The sequence below is a fragment of the Delphinapterus leucas genome, chromosome 11 (assembly GCF_059928025.1).
Source record: "Delphinapterus leucas isolate spDelLeu-1000000601 "Yukka" chromosome 11, BTC_Dleu_Yukka2, whole genome shotgun sequence".
Lineage (NCBI taxonomy): Eukaryota > Metazoa > Chordata > Mammalia > Artiodactyla > Monodontidae > Delphinapterus > Delphinapterus leucas.
Window position 1 is genome coordinate 41,240,944 of NC_143139.1, and position 18,847 is coordinate 41,259,790.

The window sequence follows — 18,847 nt, forward strand, 5'->3', positions numbered from 1 at the left end:
GAATAAATTCTAGAATATGAGTACAGTGAAGAGAGGCATTTACGTAATAAACCTGCTTTCTGCCTTTTGCTTTACCCCCAGAGCAGCTGCAGGCTGGGTACCCCCGAGAGGGGAAGGGGGAAGGAGATCAGAAGCAAACTCATACTGAAGGGCAGTGAGGAGGCGTGGCCACGTAGGAGGTTCAGAGCCGCCCTGCCTTGGGGAGCAGCATATGCTGTTTCAGAGCTGACGCAGCTGCTGTTCTGCCAGGTGTGGCTTCCTGTGACCAGGATGTGGGCAGGAAGGGGGTGTCAGCTGCTCCAAATGTGGGTTGAAGGGCATGGGGTTACAAGGTCAAACCAAATGAGGAAGTGTATGCAGAAGCAGTGGGAAACAGCAAAGCCACAGACAGATGGGGTGCTAGCATTACCTGCATGGAGCTTAGCTTGGGAAAATACCGTAAATAACTGCTGTGAACTCTGCGGCATGTGCAAGGGCTTTTTTTTTTTTTTTTTTTGCCAGAGTTAAAGGTATTAAGTAGAAAAGATTTCTTCATTGGTCTGAGGTTTGGACCAGATGACCTGGTGTGCTGAAGAGAGTTCAGGACTCTGAGGAACCCTTCTATTCTTGTTCCCACCTCTGTGGTCTCAGCTTGGGCAGAGCGCTCTGTGCTTGCTTTCTTATCTGTAAAGTGAGGAGTTAGGCTTGATAAGTAGTTTTGAAGCTTTTTCAAAATTGCAGTATTGTGTGATAATTAAGTGTAGGCTTTGGGGCTTCCCTGGTGGCGCAGTGGTTAAGAATCCGCCACCGCGGAACGTGCAGGCAACACGGGTTCGAGCCCTGGTCCGGGAAGATCCCACATGCCGTGGAGCAGCTAAGCCCGTGCGCCACAACTACTGAGCCCACGTTCTAGAGCCCGCGAGCCACAACTACTGAAGCCTGTGCGCCTGGAGCCCGTGCTCCGCAACAAGAGAAGCCCCCGCTCGCCGCAACTAGAGGAAGCCTGTGCGCAGCAACGAAGACCCAACGCAGTCAAATATAAGATAAATAAAATAAAAATATTTATAAAGGAAAAAGGAATAGGCTTTGGAGTTAGACTGCCTTGGTTCAGTTCTAAGTTTTACCAGTAAACAACTGTGTGGTCTTGCTACAATTTCATCATCTATAAAATGTCCCTACCTCATCAAGTGGTGGCTGTGAGACGGACAGGTATTGTATAAGGCATCTCAGTAGGCTGCCTGCGCATAGTACCTGCTTAATCCATGCTAAATGTTATTATCTCTTCAAACAGACTCATAGGTACAATTATTAATGAACGAAAGGAATATAAATGTGGGATTTGGAGATCTCTCTTGCTCACTCCTCAGTGTAGTGGAATAGAGACCTGGAAGATGAGGGCTCTAAATAGATAGTTCAAACAGAAGTATGAGCCTAAATGAAAAAAGAACTTGCCTGTGTCCTGCTTTTTAGTTCAGTATTTCTAAGCTGGGCACCAGGACACAGGCACTCTGGGAATTCAGGCCAGTTGTGCCTTTGCTGGAGCCTTTCCTGGGACACACTGGGACTATAATTGTAATTTTACTTGAGGGACCCACTGAGCAGATTAGCATTCAGAAAGGCATCAGGACTCCTTTTCAACAGGGTGTAGGTCATTTTGACAGTGCAGGTCATTTATTTCTGAACAGCTTCCTAGTCTGAGGTAGAATCTGTTTAGATTTAGCATTAAGTTTTTTCTATATTAAAACAGGGAAAACTTGAAAGGACATTTATTTGTTGCCTGCTGTATTGGCTGTATAGCCACTTAGAAACGAATGCCAAAAACTGTAGCCATTGACTAGTGGACAACTGGCTACCGCTTTTATCACTGTTATAGCTGTTTCTCAGATCAGCTATATTTGTATTGTTATTGGGTAGAAGAGTGCTTCTCTGTGCATGCACACTCTGAAACCAATAGGCAGAGAGGATTTGCCCCCGTAGAAGGTACCAGAATTAAGAATTTATAGTTAGGCAGGAAAGAGCTAAGAACTGTTGTAAGTCAAATTAGCTAGTTGCCTGGTTCAGAAGAGGTGACGTATGTCTGGGAGAAAAAGGTACATATATATATATTAGGTTTAGCAGGCAAGAATTTAAGGCTAGAAGTCAGCTAAAAATGAGAGGGTCAGGCAATTCCAGAAGTCAAAACATTTAGGATCTAGGGTCCAAACCCTGGAGAGATGGTCATAAATCAGTGTCGATAACAGTTATAGCCGGATGGAGCCAAAGGATATTGGCTCCCAACTGCCCCCTTGTAGATTAGCTCAATCCCTGAGCCCCTAGGTGTTCATTATAGCCAGAAGGTCATCAGATGCCTGCGGGTTACCTTCGCCCCAACTGAAATGATGACTTCTCAGGGGAGGGAGAACTTGGTTGGGTGGAGAACTGCTCTCCTGGGCCTTGTGTCCCACAGCAAACCAGGAGCTGGATAATAAACCTTTCCCTAAGAAGCTTTCTGTTCTGTGATATACTCCACCCCTGCATTGAGTACTCTTCCCTGTAAGGTCCTTTCATATTTACCCACCCTTTATTACTTTAATTTATACATTTTGTATGGCTAAAAAGCTTAATCCTGGGGTGAGGGTGGGGAAATGCTCATGAGTTGGCTGCATGCAGTACTTTGGTAACTGTGTGCGTTTATTGTATTGTGTTTGCAGTGTGCTAGGATTTGTTTGGCATGAGTGTGAATGAGCTCACACTTGGCCTTGCACAATGTCCCTGCTCCTTACTGTAGACTGAAGAGAATATCTCTTACCCTGCGTTAGCAATGGCAAAGCTCCCCCATTGTGTGCTCTATCCCCACATTGCTAATTAGAAATGAAAAGCCTGTGCTTTTTTTTTTTTTTTTGTGGTACGCGGGCCTCTCACTGTCGTGTCCTCTCCCGTTGCGGAGCACAGGCTCCGGACGCGCAGGCTCAGCGGCCATGGCTCACGGGCCCAGCCGCTCCGTGGCATGTGGGATCTTCCCGGACCGGGGCACGAACCCGTGTCCCCCGCAGCGGCAGGCGGACTCTCAACCACAGCGCCGCCAGGGAAGCCCGAACCTGTGCTTTTCAGAAGGCTCATCTCATGCCGGCATGACACATTTGTTAGTACTCCATGCCGTAACTTGTGAAGAGCTTTTCCACTGCTGCTAATGGGCCTTGTGCTCACACACATTCAGTGGCTGTTGTTATAAACGGATATTTTCCCTTGGGCCATAAACCACAATTCAATTTCAATTTCCCTTTTAACTCATTTACTTCACAAAGATCTAATTTAAGACAGATTAGGTAGAATATTATTGGACTTCATGAGTACCAAGTGACTGTTGCTTAAGAAATATTCTCGTAAGAATCCAAAGCTTGCTGTCCTTCCCATTCCTCCGGAGCTTTAAAGGATCTGGTGTTGGAGCCCAGTATCGAATAAGGGATGAATCTTCTTTTCTGGATTCTTACCAGCAGTTTAACAATGATGACTGAGATTTAAATCAGCCATGTGTATGACTTTAAAATGCTTTTGTATATATTTTTTTAGAAGTCAACCCATCACCAGTCATCCTTATCCATTCTCTCTCCCATAGTCACTGTCCTGCTAAGAACAGGGGGTATAAGTAGGGGATATAGGGCAGGGAAAAAGCAGCCTGTGGTACAGTTCTGTCTGGTACACTTCTGCCCCATGCTGCCCCCTGCCCACATAAGTATTGTTGTCAGGATAGTATTAAGCACTGTTGACCATGGATTTGACAGAGTTTCAGTTGAAGGAGCAAAATAAATAACTCAGGAGAGTTCTAGCAAGATGTAATGTGAAGGAATGACATTTTTCTCCTCAAAGGTACGGTTTGCTGCTTTGTTGCACTTAATATTGGATGCTTCTGTGTATTTTGTAAGTTGTAGACTCACAGATGTCACAGCTGGAAAGGACCTGGGCACGCCCATCAGGCAGCCCCCTCTCTCATGTTAGAGATGAGGAAAATGAGATCCAGAGAGCTGCAGGGGCTCCCCCAGGCCATATAGCCAGGTAGAGGCAGGTGAAGAAGGACAACCTATGTGTTTTAATACCTGACAGGTATTGTGGCAGGTGATGTGGCAGTTCTCAAATCCTGATGAGCACAGATTCCTCTGCAGCTTGTGTATCAGAACCTCTGAGGTGGGACTTGAGAATCTGCTTTTTTTTTTTTAAAGCTGATCAGATCATTCTTAAGCAACCAGTCTGGTTTAGGTCAGAACTGGTGTTAGTACATAACAGGGATTAGCCAACCTTGACCCCTGGCCCAGATCAGCTCTGCCATTTGCTTTTGTACAGCCCATGAGTTAAGAAGAAGGGTTTTCATGGGACCTCCCTGGCGGTCCAGTGGTTAGGACTCTGCGCTTCCACTGCAGGGGGCACAGGTTCCATCCCTGGTTGGGGAACTAAGATCCCACAGGCCTCATGGTGTGGCTAAAAAAAAAAAAAAGAAGGGTTTTCACATTTTTAAAGGGTTGGGGAAAAGTCAAGAGCATAATAATATTTTGTGATATGTGAAAATTTTATGAAATTAAAATTTCCTTGTCTGTAAATAAAGTTTTATTTGAACACAGCCACTCTTATTTATTTACGTATTGTCTGTGGTTACTTTTGCAACTACAATGGCAGGTTGTTGCAACAGGGACTGTATGGCCCATAGAACCTGTAATATTTGCTATCAGACCCTTTACAGAAAAGGTTTGCTGACCCCTGATATATATTATTCTATCTCTCAGATAAGCACTGCAAGCCCCAGTGTTAAAAGGAGATTCCTAAGCTTTGAGAACTTGTGTTGGTCCAAACAGCATCTTGCTGTATGCAAAAGATGAAGTTTGAAAAACTGCATATGAATTTAGCATATGTAAATCTAATTATTTTAACAATAAAGTCTGTTTTATTGTAATACAACTTGCTGCTTGAAGTATGGCGGATTAACCTTCGTTTCTGGAGGTTTAGTGTAAGCTAGACGTTTATTTCTCTTTGAATAGAAGAAATATCTCCTGTTTTTATACTTGATAAAGATAGAGGGTGTAAATATCTAGAAAGGAGTGATGATAAACTATTCTGTATGCAGTATTCAGTATCCAAATTAATTGTGAAATTTCTGCTTCACACATAAAATGTCCATAAGGAAGCCTTTATACCTACAAAACCATCGTTTTAAAATTCACTAAAAAGACCTAGTTTCCCTCAGGATCATCAATCTCTTTCTTGCCAACTCAGCACTGTACTCGTTCAGAATCCTAGCTGCCTCCTAGTTCTTCTTCAACCAAGGCCTAACAACTTCAGTTTCCTAACGTCTTCCTTTTCCTTTTCCTCTTCTCCTTTTCCCTCACCTCAGACATACAAGCATTTGTTCAGTCAACAAGCAACAGGCAGTTATCGAGCATCTGCTCCATGCCAGGTGCTGTGCAGGCTCTGATTCTGAGATAGGAAACACCCTCAGTGGTCCCTCTGGACCTATCTTTCCATCATGACCAAACTACAAGATGAGAAATTGGGAAGGTGCAGAGTTTGTTAACTTTTAACAACCCTGTTGCCTGTCTTCTTCTAAGGCAGGTAGGTGACTTTGTAAAGGCCCAGCCTGGTGGTTTTGGATCCTGGGGCACGGGCCAGTGCTTCTTCCGTTGTTGCTGAGGCTTTTATGCAGCGTACCCCAGGGGCTCAACTTTCTCATTCACCAGAGACTCCATCCCCCACACCAGGTTCGTTCTCTGCCATATTCCCATTGAACTGCCTCTCAATTTGGCACAATAGAAGCTGTAAAGAGGCTCTAAACTTGGAATAATATGTTGCTCCTTGCTGCCTGACCTTTGATAGGTGGTGTCCCTCTCCTGAGCTTTTGTGAGATGCATAGAGGATAATAATCCCTCCTTCACACATACTTCATGGGAATATTATGAGGTTGAATGAGGAGGTTATTTAAAAGGCTTGGCATTTTCAGAGAGGGGGTTGCTATAGAAACACAGAGGAGTACAAGTACTTCAGAGAGGGGGTTTTGAGAAAGTGCAGGGCTCTTTGTTTCTTTGGGAAGCCAAAATATGGAAGAGCCAGTAGCTCAGCCCTTGACCTCTTTCAGCCTAACCCCAAGTCTACTACTTCCTCTTGCTTTTAGGATTAGTCTTTCCCTGCAGCGTGCCCCACTGGAACCAGTCCCTTCTAGTACAGGAAGAATATTATTGCAGTGCATTCTCACACTGGGGATGGTGCATTGAGCATTTCCAGGATGTATATGGCTCAGTACCAGCACTGCTTTTCTACTGTGGAGAGACTGGTGTGGCTCTGTCAGATTAGGAAAGGAAAGAGCAGAAGATGAGAAGACAGGAACTTTGAAAAATCTGCCAGCAACCGTTTATTGGGAGTGCTTGGGCTGAGCATTATATTGGAGCTGTGGGAGGTAGTGGGAGGAGTGAGGTTGGTTCCCGCTCTCCAAGAGCTTGAAACTTAGTTCTAGGAGTAGGTGGAGAGGGTGGAGGGGAGGGTACAAAAAGAGCTGGGAGAATAATGAAAGACACGAACTCTGAGTGTAGAAAAGGGGGAGCTCAGAGTAACTGGAAATATACCACAAAAAAGTGGGACCTCAGTACCAAATTCAAAATATCGCTGACCTCTGTGGGAAGGAGAGTGTGTATTTGGAAAGGAGTGCAGAAAGGAGCAGTATTGGTAAGGCATTATTTCCTAGGCTAACTGATGGGTGCATAAATGTGTGTGGTATCGTTGTTTAGAACTTTTTATATGTCTTCTACCTCTTACATGGTTCAGTTTTGTGTGTGTTTTTGTGGTGTTTTGTTTTCATTGAGATACAGTTCACAAGCTAGAAAATCCACCATTTTAAAGTATACAATTCATTGGCTTTTTGTTCACAAGGTTTGCAGGCATTACCACTATCTAGTTTCACAACACTTTCATCACCCTAGAGAGACCCATTTGCAGCGAGTTCCTAATCCCCTCTCCATCCAGCCCTAGGCAGCCACTAACCAACTTTCCATCAAGATTTGCCTGTTCTGGACATTTCATGTAAACGAAATCGTACAACATGTGGCCTTTTGTGTCTGAACTCTTTTCAAGATTTTGCAAGACCGTGTTGTAGCATGTATAAACACTTAACTTCTCTTTCTTTTTTTCTTGGCCCAGATGTCCTTATTTTTCAAAAAGCTCCTTAAATCTTTCTGAAGTTCAGAATGGGTTGGGAACCACTTTTAGCTATTACTATTCTTAATTCTATTATTTGGCTTGGAATAAAACTGATTTTAAAAAATGTATCAATAACACCTTACTGGGCACTTTTCAGGTAATAATGTACAGTTGACCCTTGAACGATGCAGGGGTTAAGGCCATGGACCCTTAGCATAGTTGAAAATCCACATATAATTTCTAGCCAGCCCTCCAAACATGCAGTGTCCCCCACACCTGCGGTCCCTTAGTGTCTGCGGTTCCTCTGTACCTGTGCTTCCGCAGCCACAGATTCAACCGACTGTGGATTGTGTAGTACTGTAGGATTTACTATTGAAAACAATCCACGTACAGGTGGACCTGAGCAGTTCAAACCCATGTTGTTCAAGGGTCAATATATTTTTATTGTGGTAAACTATACATAACACAAAATTTACCATTTTAACCATTTTTAAGTGCACAATTCAGTGGTATTAAATACATCCACCATGTTGTACAACCATCGCCACTATCCATTTCCACAAATTTTTTTATCATCTCAAACAGAAACTTTGCCCATTAAACAATAACTCTCCATTCTTCCTGCCTGAGGCACCTCATAAACTCTATTCTACTTTCTGTCTCTGTGAATTTGCTAATTCTAGATACCTCAGATAAGTGGAATCATATAACATTTGTCCTTTTGTGTCTGGCTTATTTCACTTAGCATAATGTCTTCCAGGTTCATCTATGTTGTAGCATATGTCAGAATTTCAATCCTTTTAAGACTGGAGAGTATCCTGTTACATGGATATATGCCACATTTTGTTTACCTGTTTGTCAGTTGATGGGTTGTTTCCACTTTTGCAGTATTTTGAATAGTGCTTTTATGAACATCCACGTATACATTTCTGTGTGAACCTGTTTTTAGTTCTCCTGGATATATAGCTAGGAGTGGAATTGCTGGGTCATGTGGTAACTCATTGTTTAACTTTTGAGGAACTGCCAACTGTTTCCCAAAGTGGATTAACAATTTTATATTCCTGCCAGTAATATACGAGAGTTCCAATTTCTTTATATTCTTGCCAGCATTTGTTATTTTCCATGTTCTTTTTTAAAATTATTACCATCCTAGTGGATGTAAAGAGGTATCTCATTGTGGTTTTATTTGCATTTCCCTAATGACTAATAATGTTGAATATCTTTTCATGTGCTTATTGGCTGTTTGTATATCTGCTTTGTAGAAATGTCTATTCAAATCCTTACCTATTTTTAAGTTGGATTATTTGTCTTTTTACTGTCGAGTCGTAGGTGTTTTTTTTAATCTATTCTGGCTGCTAAACCCTTATTAGATACATGATTTGCAAATATTTTCACCCATCCTTTGGGTTGTCTTTTCACTTTCTTAATAGTGTCATTTGCTGCACAAAAGTTTTGAATTTTGATGAAGTCCAGTTTATCTATTTTTTTCCTTTGTTGCTTGTGCTTTAGGTGTCACACCTATGACACCATTGCCTAATCCAAAGGTATAAAGATTTACACCTATGTTTTCTTCAATGAGTTTTATAGTTTTAGCCTTTACATTTAGGTCTTTGATCCATTTTCAGTTAATTTTCATATCGGGTGTGAGATAGAGGTTCAGATTCATTCTTTTGCATGTGGTTATCAAGTTGTCCCAGCACCATTTATTGAAGACTGCTCTTTCCCCTTTAAATTGTCTTGTCGAAAACCCTTGTCGAAAATCAATTGACTATAGATGTATGGGTTTATTTCTGGACTCTCAATTCTATCCTATTGATGTGTTTGGCTATCCTCATGTTAGTACCACAGTTTTGATTATTATAGCTTTGTGGTAAGCTTTGAAATGGAGAAGTGCGAGTCTTCAACTTTGTCCTTATTTTTTCAAGATTGTTTTGACTATTTGGTTCCCTTAAATTTCTCTACAGATTTTAGGATCAGCTTGTTAGTTTGTGCCCAAAAAGGCAGTTGAAATTTTGATAGAGATTGCATTGAACCATAACAATATTAAGTCTTGCAATCCATGAGTGCAAGATGTCCTTCCATTTATTTATGTTTTTTTCAATCTCTTTTAATGATGTTTTATAGTTTTCAGTGTATAAGTCTTATACTTCTTTTGTTAAATTTATTCCTAGGTGTTTTATTCTTTTGGATGCTCTTGTAAATGGAGTTGTTTTCTTTCTTTTTTTTTCTTTTTATAGTTTTTAAAACATTTATTTATTTAATTTATTTTTGACTGCATTGGGTCTTTGTTGCTGTGCACGTGGGCTTTCTCTAGTTGCGGCGAGTGGGGGCTACTCTTCGTTGCGGTGCGTGGGCTTCTCATTGCGGTAGCTTGTCCTGTTGCGGAGCACGGGCTCTAGGCACACAGGCTTCAGTAGTTGTGGCGTGCGGGATCAGTAGTGGTTCGCAGGCTCAGTAGTTATGGTTCGCGGGCTCTAGAGTCCAGGCTCAGTAGTTGTGGCACACGGGCTTAGTTGCTCCTCGGCATGTGGGATCTTCCTGGACCAGGGCTCGAACCCGTGTCCCCTGCATTGGCAGGTGGATTCTTAACCACTGAGCCACCAGGGGAGCCCCATAGCGTTGTGTTCTTTTTTTTCTTTTCTTTTTTTTTTGTGGTACATGGACCTCTCACTGTTGTGGCCTCTCCCGTTGCAGAGCACAGGCTCCGGATGCGCAGGCTCAGCGGCCATGGCTCACGGGCCCAGCCGCTCTATAGCGTTGTCTTCTTAATTTCATTTTCAGATTGTTTATTGCTAGTATATGGAAATACAACTGATTTTCATATGTTGGTCTTGTGTCTTGGAACCTTGCTGAACTTGTTTATGAGCTCTAATAGTTTTGTGTGTATGTAATCCTTAGGGTTTTCCGTATATGAGATCATTTCATCTGCAAATAGAAATAGTTTTTCTTGCTTAATTGGCTTGTCTAGAACGTCCAGTACAGTGTTGAATGGAAGTGGTGAGAGTGGAATCCTTGTTTCTCGTTTTAGGGAGAAAGCTTTTAGTCTTTTAACATTAAAAACAATGTTAGCTGTGGATTTTTCATAGATGCCCTTTATCAGGTTAAGGAAGTTCCCTTCTATTTCTAGTTTGTTGAATGTTTTTATTATGAAAGAGTATTGGATTTTGTCAAATGTTTTTTCTGCATCTATTGAGATGATCATGCAGTAATTATGCTTTATTTTATTAATATGTTGTATTACATTGATTGCTTTTCATATGTTAAATCATCTTTGCATTTCTGGGATAAATCTCACTTGTCTTGGTGTATAATCCTTATTTTATATGCTACCAGATACTGTTGGCTGGTACTTTGTTGAGGCTTTTTGTATCTATATTCATAAGGGATATTAGTCTATAGTTTTCTTTTCTTATAATGTCTTTGTATGGTTTTGTATCAAGGCAGTACTGACCTTACAGAATGAGTTGGGAAGTGTGCCCTTTTCTTCTATTCTTTGGAAGAATTTGTGAAGGATTGGTGTTAATTCTTTAAACATTTGGTAGCATTCATCAGAGAAGCCATCTGGTCCTGGGCTTTTCTTTGTGAGGGTTCATTTTTTTAATGCAAGGTGCAGAAGAGTATTTATGGTAGAATCCCATTTGAGAGAGAGAGAGAAGGAGAGTCTTTTTAAGGCTATATTTATGTTATATTAATACAGAAAAGTTTTGAAAAGATATACAAGCAGCAAAGGTTATCGTTGGGTCATGAGATGGAACTTGTCTTCTCTTCCTTTTTTTTTTTTTTTTTTTTGTGGTACACGGGCCTCTCACTGTTGTGGTGTCTCCCGTTGTGGAGCGCAGGCTCAGCGGCCATGGCTCACGGGCCCAGCCGCTCCGCGGCATGTGGGATCCTCCCGGACTGGGGCACAAACCCGCGTCCCCTGCATCGGCAGGCGGACTCTCAACCACTGCGCCACCAGGGAAGCCCGTCCTCTCTTCCTTTTTTTATGATTATGAACGTGTATTGCTTTAAATTAAAAAACAGAACAAAACCAAAAACCTACTTAAAATGGCTAGCATTTGACCATTTGCTTTTTTCACCTGCATGGTGAGATGCTAGGGCTGTGTACTTGCCACTGACCTTGTGTCCTTAGGAGCTCAGTCTAGTAGGCCCCTACATCTCTCTCCAGCTTCACAGTCTGCTGCTCCCCCTCTCTATTTTATCCTCCATCAACACTGAATTACTTATCAATTTCCTGAAAACACCCACAGTTCTGTGCTACTGTACCTTTGTAATCCTATGTTGGTCCCTTTCCTTGCCAACCCTTCCTCCTTTATCTGCCCAATTAATCTCTCTTAATCTCCGCTTATCCTTTAAAACCCCTTCCAAATGTTTAGTTACCTGCCTTTGTGAACACCTCCCAACCCACTCTCTTCCCTTGCATTTCCCACCCAAGGGGGGAAAAATCTCTCTCTCCTGCTGCCTCATACATTACGCATATTTTTGTTACTGAACTTTGTATCTACCCTGCATAATAATTACTAGTTCACATATATGTCTTCCCTAAAAGTACAATTTTATTCAATCCTGTATCCAAGGAGCTTAGCACAATGCTTGGCACAAAACATGCTCAAAAAGATTTTAATTGACTTGAGGTCATGCGACAGGAAAAGGCATTCTGGGTAGGATGAGCAATGAGAGCCAAGACCAAAGTTTAAATGACTATAACATGTACTGGTTTGGCAAGACAGGAGGATTCATGCCAGGAATGATTTTGGCAAGGCTGATAATGGAGGCTCTTAAAAGCCAGACAGAGTAGACTTGGTAGGTAAATACTGGCTGAATGAAGAACCCTCCTCACCTCCTTTGAGTTTTTGCTCAAATCTCTCTTCTCGGTAGGCTTACCCTGACCACCTGAGAGGGATAGACTCGGAGTTTGGGGTTGATAGATGCAAACTATTACATTTAGAATGGATAAACAATAGGGTCCTATTGTGTAGCACAGGGAACTATATCCAATCTCGTGGGATAAACCATAATGGAAAAGACTATTTTAAAAAAAAAGAATGTGTATATGTGTATAACTGAGTCACTTTGCTGTACAGCAGAGATGGGCACAACATGGTAAATCAACTATACTTCAAAAAAAAACCACACCAAACCTGTCATCTCTCCATTCACCCCATCCCCTGACCCCTGCACTCTAGAGCCTCCTTTCCCTGATCATCTTCCTTTTTCCATAGCACTTATCACATTTGGTGTAATTTACTTACTCATTATGTTTTTTATTTATTATCTGCCTCCCCCCTTAGAGTATAAGCTCCTCACACTAGGGTGGCCTTGTTTACTGATACTTCCCAAGCACCTAGAACGTTGCCTGGCATATAGTAGGCACTGAGTAAATATTTGTTGAGTGAATGAATCCTAAATTAATAAACTTAGGGCTTCCCTGGTGGCGCAGTGGTTGAGAGTCCGCCTGCCGATTCAAGGGACATGGGTTCGTGCCCCAGTCCGGGAAGATCCCACATGCCGTGGAGCGGCTGGGCCCGTGAGCCATGGCCACTGAGCCTGCGCGTCCAGAGCCTGTGCTCCGCAACGGGAGAGGCCACAGCAGTGAGAGGCGCGTGTACCGCAAAAAAATAAAAAGGGAAAAAAAAAAAAAAAAAACTTAAGTATCTTGTCCAGAGCTGGCATAAAGTAGTTTACGTATAATTCAAATGTCTTGTTTCTGAAAGGAAAGTTTATTCTGTAAAACTGCTGAGATAGTGTCATCTATTTGTAATGTAATCTGGGGCAGGGAGGGGGGAGGGAGGTGAGGGAAAGAGGTCTCTCTTGCCTTAATATTGCCTGAAGGTTTCTTGCCCTAGACACCAAACTGGGAAGTAAAACTTACAAGTACATTTGAGTTTATTTCTTGCCTAGAAAAATGTTGTTACATGTGATGATTAATTCCCATGCTTTAATAATTTCTCTCTCTCTTTTTCCACAGACCTTTGTAGTATTAAACAGAGGGAAAACTCTCTTCAGATTTAGTGCCACGCCTGCCTTGTACATTTTAAGTCCTTTTAACCTGATAAGAAGAATAGCTATTAAAATTTTGATACATTCATATCCTTTTCTGCAAATGTGGAGTGAGTGCGGCAGTTGCATGGTCGCTGGTGTGTGTTTCTGAATGTGGACAACTTAATTGTATATTAAGTATTTTACCAATAGTGTAGGTGACTATCCCACCAGTTAGAAGTTTTAAGAGTGACTTCTGCTGAATCCTGAGTTGAGCTTCAGCAAATTCTTTTTTCTTAGGATGATGTCATGGGAGTCTGGAATTTTGTGGATATCATTGAGAGCAACAGATTAAGATGGTAACCTTTTACCGAAGTCTTACTTTTTAAAGCACTCAGACTTCAAGAGTTAGATTGTTCAGCTTCTTATATATTAAAGTCTATATTAGAACTTTTGAAAAGCTACTTCTTGAGTTACAAATAATTGAATGAGTGTTTTAGAGATCTGCCTTGAATATTTTTGATTTCTTGAACAGTGAGCTTAGAAAGTATCTAAGATAGTTTCTCAGATTAAATGGCCTCCTTGGTACAGAGGTTTAGATCTAGATTGCAAGATTGCCATGAATCTGTTTTGGTATTTTTGCTCCCCTTAAACAGAAAATGCCAATTTATTCATGTGGCTTGACTTTTATGTCTTATTAATATAGGAGAGTATATGACAGATGAAAAATTATGTGATGGGGTTAGCAACTTTGCATAGTGACTTTAAACTTTCATGGTTGGCCTTCAGTTTGACAGTACTTAGTCCCATACTTCAGAGTTTTTGTACCCTCCAAGTAGGATGAGGAAACCAGCAGTTGCTACTTTGTAAATAGGTTTGCTAAGCTTTTGCACATTTTATTAACAGTAAGAACTTCGCAACCTGGTCTGGAATCTTTGGTTTACAAGCAACATAGATCTGAAATCTAAAGGTTTATAAGTAAATAAACAACTCACAATGGACTTCTTCCCTTTTTGCTGGATCAGAAGATGGTGTTTTTTCTCTTCTAGCCAGAACATGTTGTTATTCCCTGAAGAAAAATACAGCTGTAGTGAAGAAAAAAATCCAGCTGTAAGAAGTAGTTTTTCTTTTTAAAACTCCACTAATAGAATGAAGAGAGTGAATGCCATTAGCAAGAGAGAGTGAATTAGCAACAAATGAGATATGGCTTCTGTGCTTATTAAAGTGACAGTTTGAGTTCGAGTGACTCATATCGACCTGAAGCCGTTTAATTTTTCTCAGTAGACAAGAGCAGGAAGGGCTGAGAGAGATCCTGGATGGAATTAAAATGGCAACAGAATGATTTGCTACCCATCAACATTCCCAGGCACTTTCAGAATGACCAGATGAACTTGCCTCATTACCTAACTGTTAGGAGTACGGTGGTGCAGATGTCCTTAAAATCCCTACCCAATGTACCATAACCGGTTTCCCAGATTGGACAAATTCAGCATACATTGACTGTTGCCTTGCCCCACAAGAACAATCAGACCTTTGGAAGACTATTAAAAAAAAGAAAAATCATTAATGACATGCACATTTCCAAATAACGGGTAATGCAAGATAATTAACAATAAATGACTACTGAATAATATAGACTAGGTTTAATTATTTTCTCACCTGATGACTTTGGCATCTGGTAGACTACAAGATTTCTGGTTATTGGGCAGCGAGGTATTCAGAGGCGTAAGTGGTAAGAGGGAGAAATGTTTATCCAAAAGGAGTAGAACAGTGGCAGTGCTTTTGAAAGAAAGAGAGTGGCCATGCTGCTGTGCCCACTCACATTCTCTGGCCAGGTGTGGGTACACATGGTGGCACTCTGTTCATGGTGATGACCACAGTTTTCATTATCACCTCGCCTTTTCCTGCTCTCTGTGCTTTGTCTCCTTTCAGGTTACTGATTTAATTCCTGCGATACCCAATGCGATATGTGTTTGCTTCCTGAGGATAAAAACTGGCCAGATTTTGTATATTCTCCCTTGACTTTTTTCTACAGTGTTTAGCATGATCATTATGTGCACTATTTTGACCAACTGTGTATTCATGACTTTTAGTAACCCTCCTGAATGGTCGAAGAATGTGGAGTAAGTAGCTCATTTATTTATTTTTCTGCCAGCTTGTTTTAAGGATTTTTAGTCACTGAATCTTGCACTGCACAGCTTATCCACCAAGGAAGAAAATTATTGCCCACTTTTCATGTCACAAAGATGTGTGAGGATACATGTGGAATTTAAGAAATATCCTTAGAGGTCAACTCTAGAAAGAGAAAGTATGCCCTGGAAGTTACTGCTCATCACCTCTGCCCTTTCCTGTGTCAGCCAATGCTTTGACTTGCTGCCCCATCACCATCTTGTACCCTCAGTTCCTGATGATACTGCCTTCTTCTCCAACATTAGCTTTCCCTTTCTTTTTGACTTGTCTCAAGTTAAAATTAGCTGTGGGGCCTCCTCGCCTGGTTCAAAATGATCATGTGCTAGATGGCAATACAGAGTTTTTCCTTTGCAATACCCGTCAGGGCCCAGTGCAACATTCCAGAGTTCTTGGTTTGTACGTTGCAGTAATTTTCATTTGAAGCATCCCTTTCTCTTCCTCACTTCCTTTCTGCTGCATTGGCTGTGTTCTTTCTGTTTTGTCTCTGTTAGTTGAAGCCACCCGTCGGCAAGTGTTATCTTAAAAGATTCATTTAAAGTTTCTGTCTGTTCAGAAATTACCTCAAGATATCCATTTCTTTGACAGGTACACGTTCACAGGGATTTATACATTTGAATCACTAGTGAAAATCATTGCAAGAGGTTTCTGCATAGATGGCTTTACCTTTTTACGGGATCCGTGGAACTGGTTAGATTTCAGTGTCATCATGATGGCGTAAGTTCTCTGCTTACTTTATTGGTGTTCTGGGTGTGGTTGTACTCTTGGGTGTGTTTGTATGACAGTTTGTAAGTGTGAGTTTGTGGGCTTAGCTGTATGAGGAATTAATGGATAACCATGTAAGGTGGTATGGACTTACGCCTATGATTCTTGCTTATGAGGGCCTCTTGCGGTTCAGGAAATGACAGCATGTATAGATGGGAGATGGTGAGCAGAGGCTTGACAGGTGGGAGAGAAAGTAGGAAGTGATTTCCCATTGACACTCCCTCATATTTTATTTTCCCCTACAGCATTGACCAGGGGTCGCACAATTATCACTAGGCGGCCTCGGTGAAGACCTCAGATTTTTTAGGTGTAAACCTTAGGCTGGAACTCAGTGTCCTGGGTATGTTATATCACATGTAATTTCATGAGGCTATCCAGATGTTGTGGAATTCAGAGCATATTTTAGAGTCAAAACACGAGCCAAGTGTATCCAATCTGGTCACTTCGTAAAGAATTACCGACCACAGCTTCAAACTATTATTACTAGGGAGCAGTGTAATACCACATTGGTATGCTAGGGTAATCTGTGTTGTTTTAACAATGAAAATGTATCTCTTTGGGAAGTTTAGCTGGTGATAGAAGAGTTATAGCAGAGTTTATTTTTATTTTCAGGTTGGGAAAGTACTTTGTGGTTTGGTAGGGGCTAAGTGTGTTGTATAGATTGTGTGTGTGTTTATGTGTATGCACACAGACGTGTAAGAAATTGAGTGCATTTGTGTATGTATGGGTCTGAACATCAGATAGAAAAATGTATTTCAACTGTAAAGTGTGAATGAATGATATGCATTGAATATTTGAAACTGGAACTTTGACTTTCTGTTATATTAAGACAATTTCTGGCTTTCCAGCATTATGAATACACATTGGTGTTCATTTAAAATTTAAGTGTCCTTGCTAGGCACAGAGCTGGTGAGCACTTAACACAATATTGGCACTTAACACAGTGCCACAGTGCCACATTGGCACTTAAATGAGCACTTTACACAATATTGGCTCTGATCCCATGATCTAGATTTTTCCTGAGCCCTGTTTTTGTATGTCACGGGCTAAAACTTCATCTGTAGGCATGACTGCAAAGATATGCAAACAACTCTTAGATAAGTCAGTTATGCAGAGATCTTAGGCATTTTTGCCATTGTCAACTAGGGAGTTACTTTAATGTAGATTTGTTTTTATGAGACTCCTGTTGCAGAAATTTGTCTCCTTTTCCTAAGAAATTGTTCATAAAACTTGGAGACATAAGCCTTTGAATACCTCCTGGCCTTCCTTTTTACTAAAAAAAAGTGAAAGGACTAAGTAGTCATTCTGATTGGGATCTGCACATCACAATGCTGAGGAAGAAAGGAAGCCCTAGGAACCTTCTGGTGGTATCACTTCTTTCAAATACACTTTTGAGTTCTCCTTGCCCAATTGAAAAAAAAATGTGTTCCTTAAATGTTTATATTTTGAAACTTTTCTTTTACAAGGAAATAAATGAAATCATAGCTTGTATATAAGACCCTTTCTTACCCCCGTTCTCAAACCCTCGCCCAGTGGTACCATTACAAGTTAACTTTGGTTTGATTCTGCAGGTATATAACAGAGTTTGTAAACCTAGGCAATGTTTCAGCTCTACGCACTTTCAGGGTACTGAGGGCTTTGAAAACTATTTCGGTAATCCCAGGTAAGATGGCCCGGGGTTGGTGTTAGGTGTTGGGTTAGGGCCCTGACGTGACGTATTGTACTTTTTGTTTTGTTGTGGTTTTGTTTTTTTCCTTTGGTGTTTGTGTTTGTGTCCGTGTTTGTCATTTGTGTCTGTGCGTGACCTCCCTTACTACAGATATGTGACAGAGTTTGTGGACCTGGGCAATGTCTCAGCGCTGAGAACATTCAGGGTTCTGCGAGCTTTGAAAACTATCTCTGTAATTCCAGGTGAGAAAATTTAAACACAAGACTGACTTTGCCTCATCTCCTCTCTCTCCTCCATTCATTTTGTCCACCACGTTCTGAAGCGGCATCAGCACAGCTGATATGGCCTTGCATTCCGCATGTTTGTCCTGGGAGACGTTCCCTGGAATGGCTCTTTGGTCCTTAGCAGTATCTCTGACAGTGCTTGCTAGGCATGCGGCCCCCATTCCATCCATGCTTTGAAAAAGCACGTGCTTAAGAATCACTTGGATCTTACAATATCTGAAAGAATTGTCACGGAGCTAGCTGTCTCTTTGAATATCAGTCACTTGCTTCCTAGCCTCATGGAATTACGGTAATTTTAACGTTCACCATCATTCCATTGCTTACGATTTCTAGGCTTCCTATCGCATGGTTTGCTGATGGGATGTTATTCGAAGAATTGTACTTTTATTGTTACTGTGTTAATGGAATTATTTAATCACAGAAGAGACCTTACCCAGTTAACTAGTCCAGTGTTCCAGACAAATTTAAGAGCCTGAACTTTAATAATCACTGTCTATCACATTCTGTGCTGTCTGTTTCACTAGAATAAGAACCAGTAGACATCTACTACATATATATTGAGAGACCATTCTCAAACATAAATCCCAGTGAAAGCTTATGCAGGTGCTGTTAAAAAAAAAAAGTCGAAGGTAAGATAAGATACGTCTAAACATGTGGGCAAACAAAAAAGTACAGAAACTTCATAAGAAAAAAAAAAAAAGGAATCCACGGGTGGTTGAGAGGTAGTTGATTGACAGTCTCTCTAAAATTTTTGCCTTTTTTTTTCTTGGTTCTGGTTGAGCTAGCTCAGTGGTTCTTAACCTTTTGAAGGTTTTGGATCCTTTTGAGAATC

The 18,847-nt window shown here is 41.2% G+C and overlaps 1 protein-coding gene across 3 annotated transcripts in view; it reads left to right on the forward strand.

The window, feature by feature from the left end:
* Positions 1-18,847, forward strand: part of SCN8A (sodium voltage-gated channel alpha subunit 8) — a 115,549-nt gene that overhangs the window by 13,109 nt on the left and 83,593 nt on the right. For 2 of the 3 annotated variants that reach the window (XM_030763083.2, XM_022572126.3), the window contains exons 2-5: positions 13,100-13,218; positions 15,144-15,233; positions 15,886-16,014; positions 17,882-17,973. In XM_030763083.2, the coding sequence (XP_030618943.1) occupies positions 13,100-13,218; positions 15,144-15,233; positions 15,886-16,014; positions 17,882-17,973 (430 nt within the window). Of the gene's footprint in view, positions 1-13,099; positions 13,219-15,143; positions 15,234-15,885; positions 16,015-17,633; positions 17,726-17,881; positions 17,974-18,847 lie in introns of all 3 variants that reach the window. The other variant, XM_022572127.3, reaches the window with a different exon arrangement.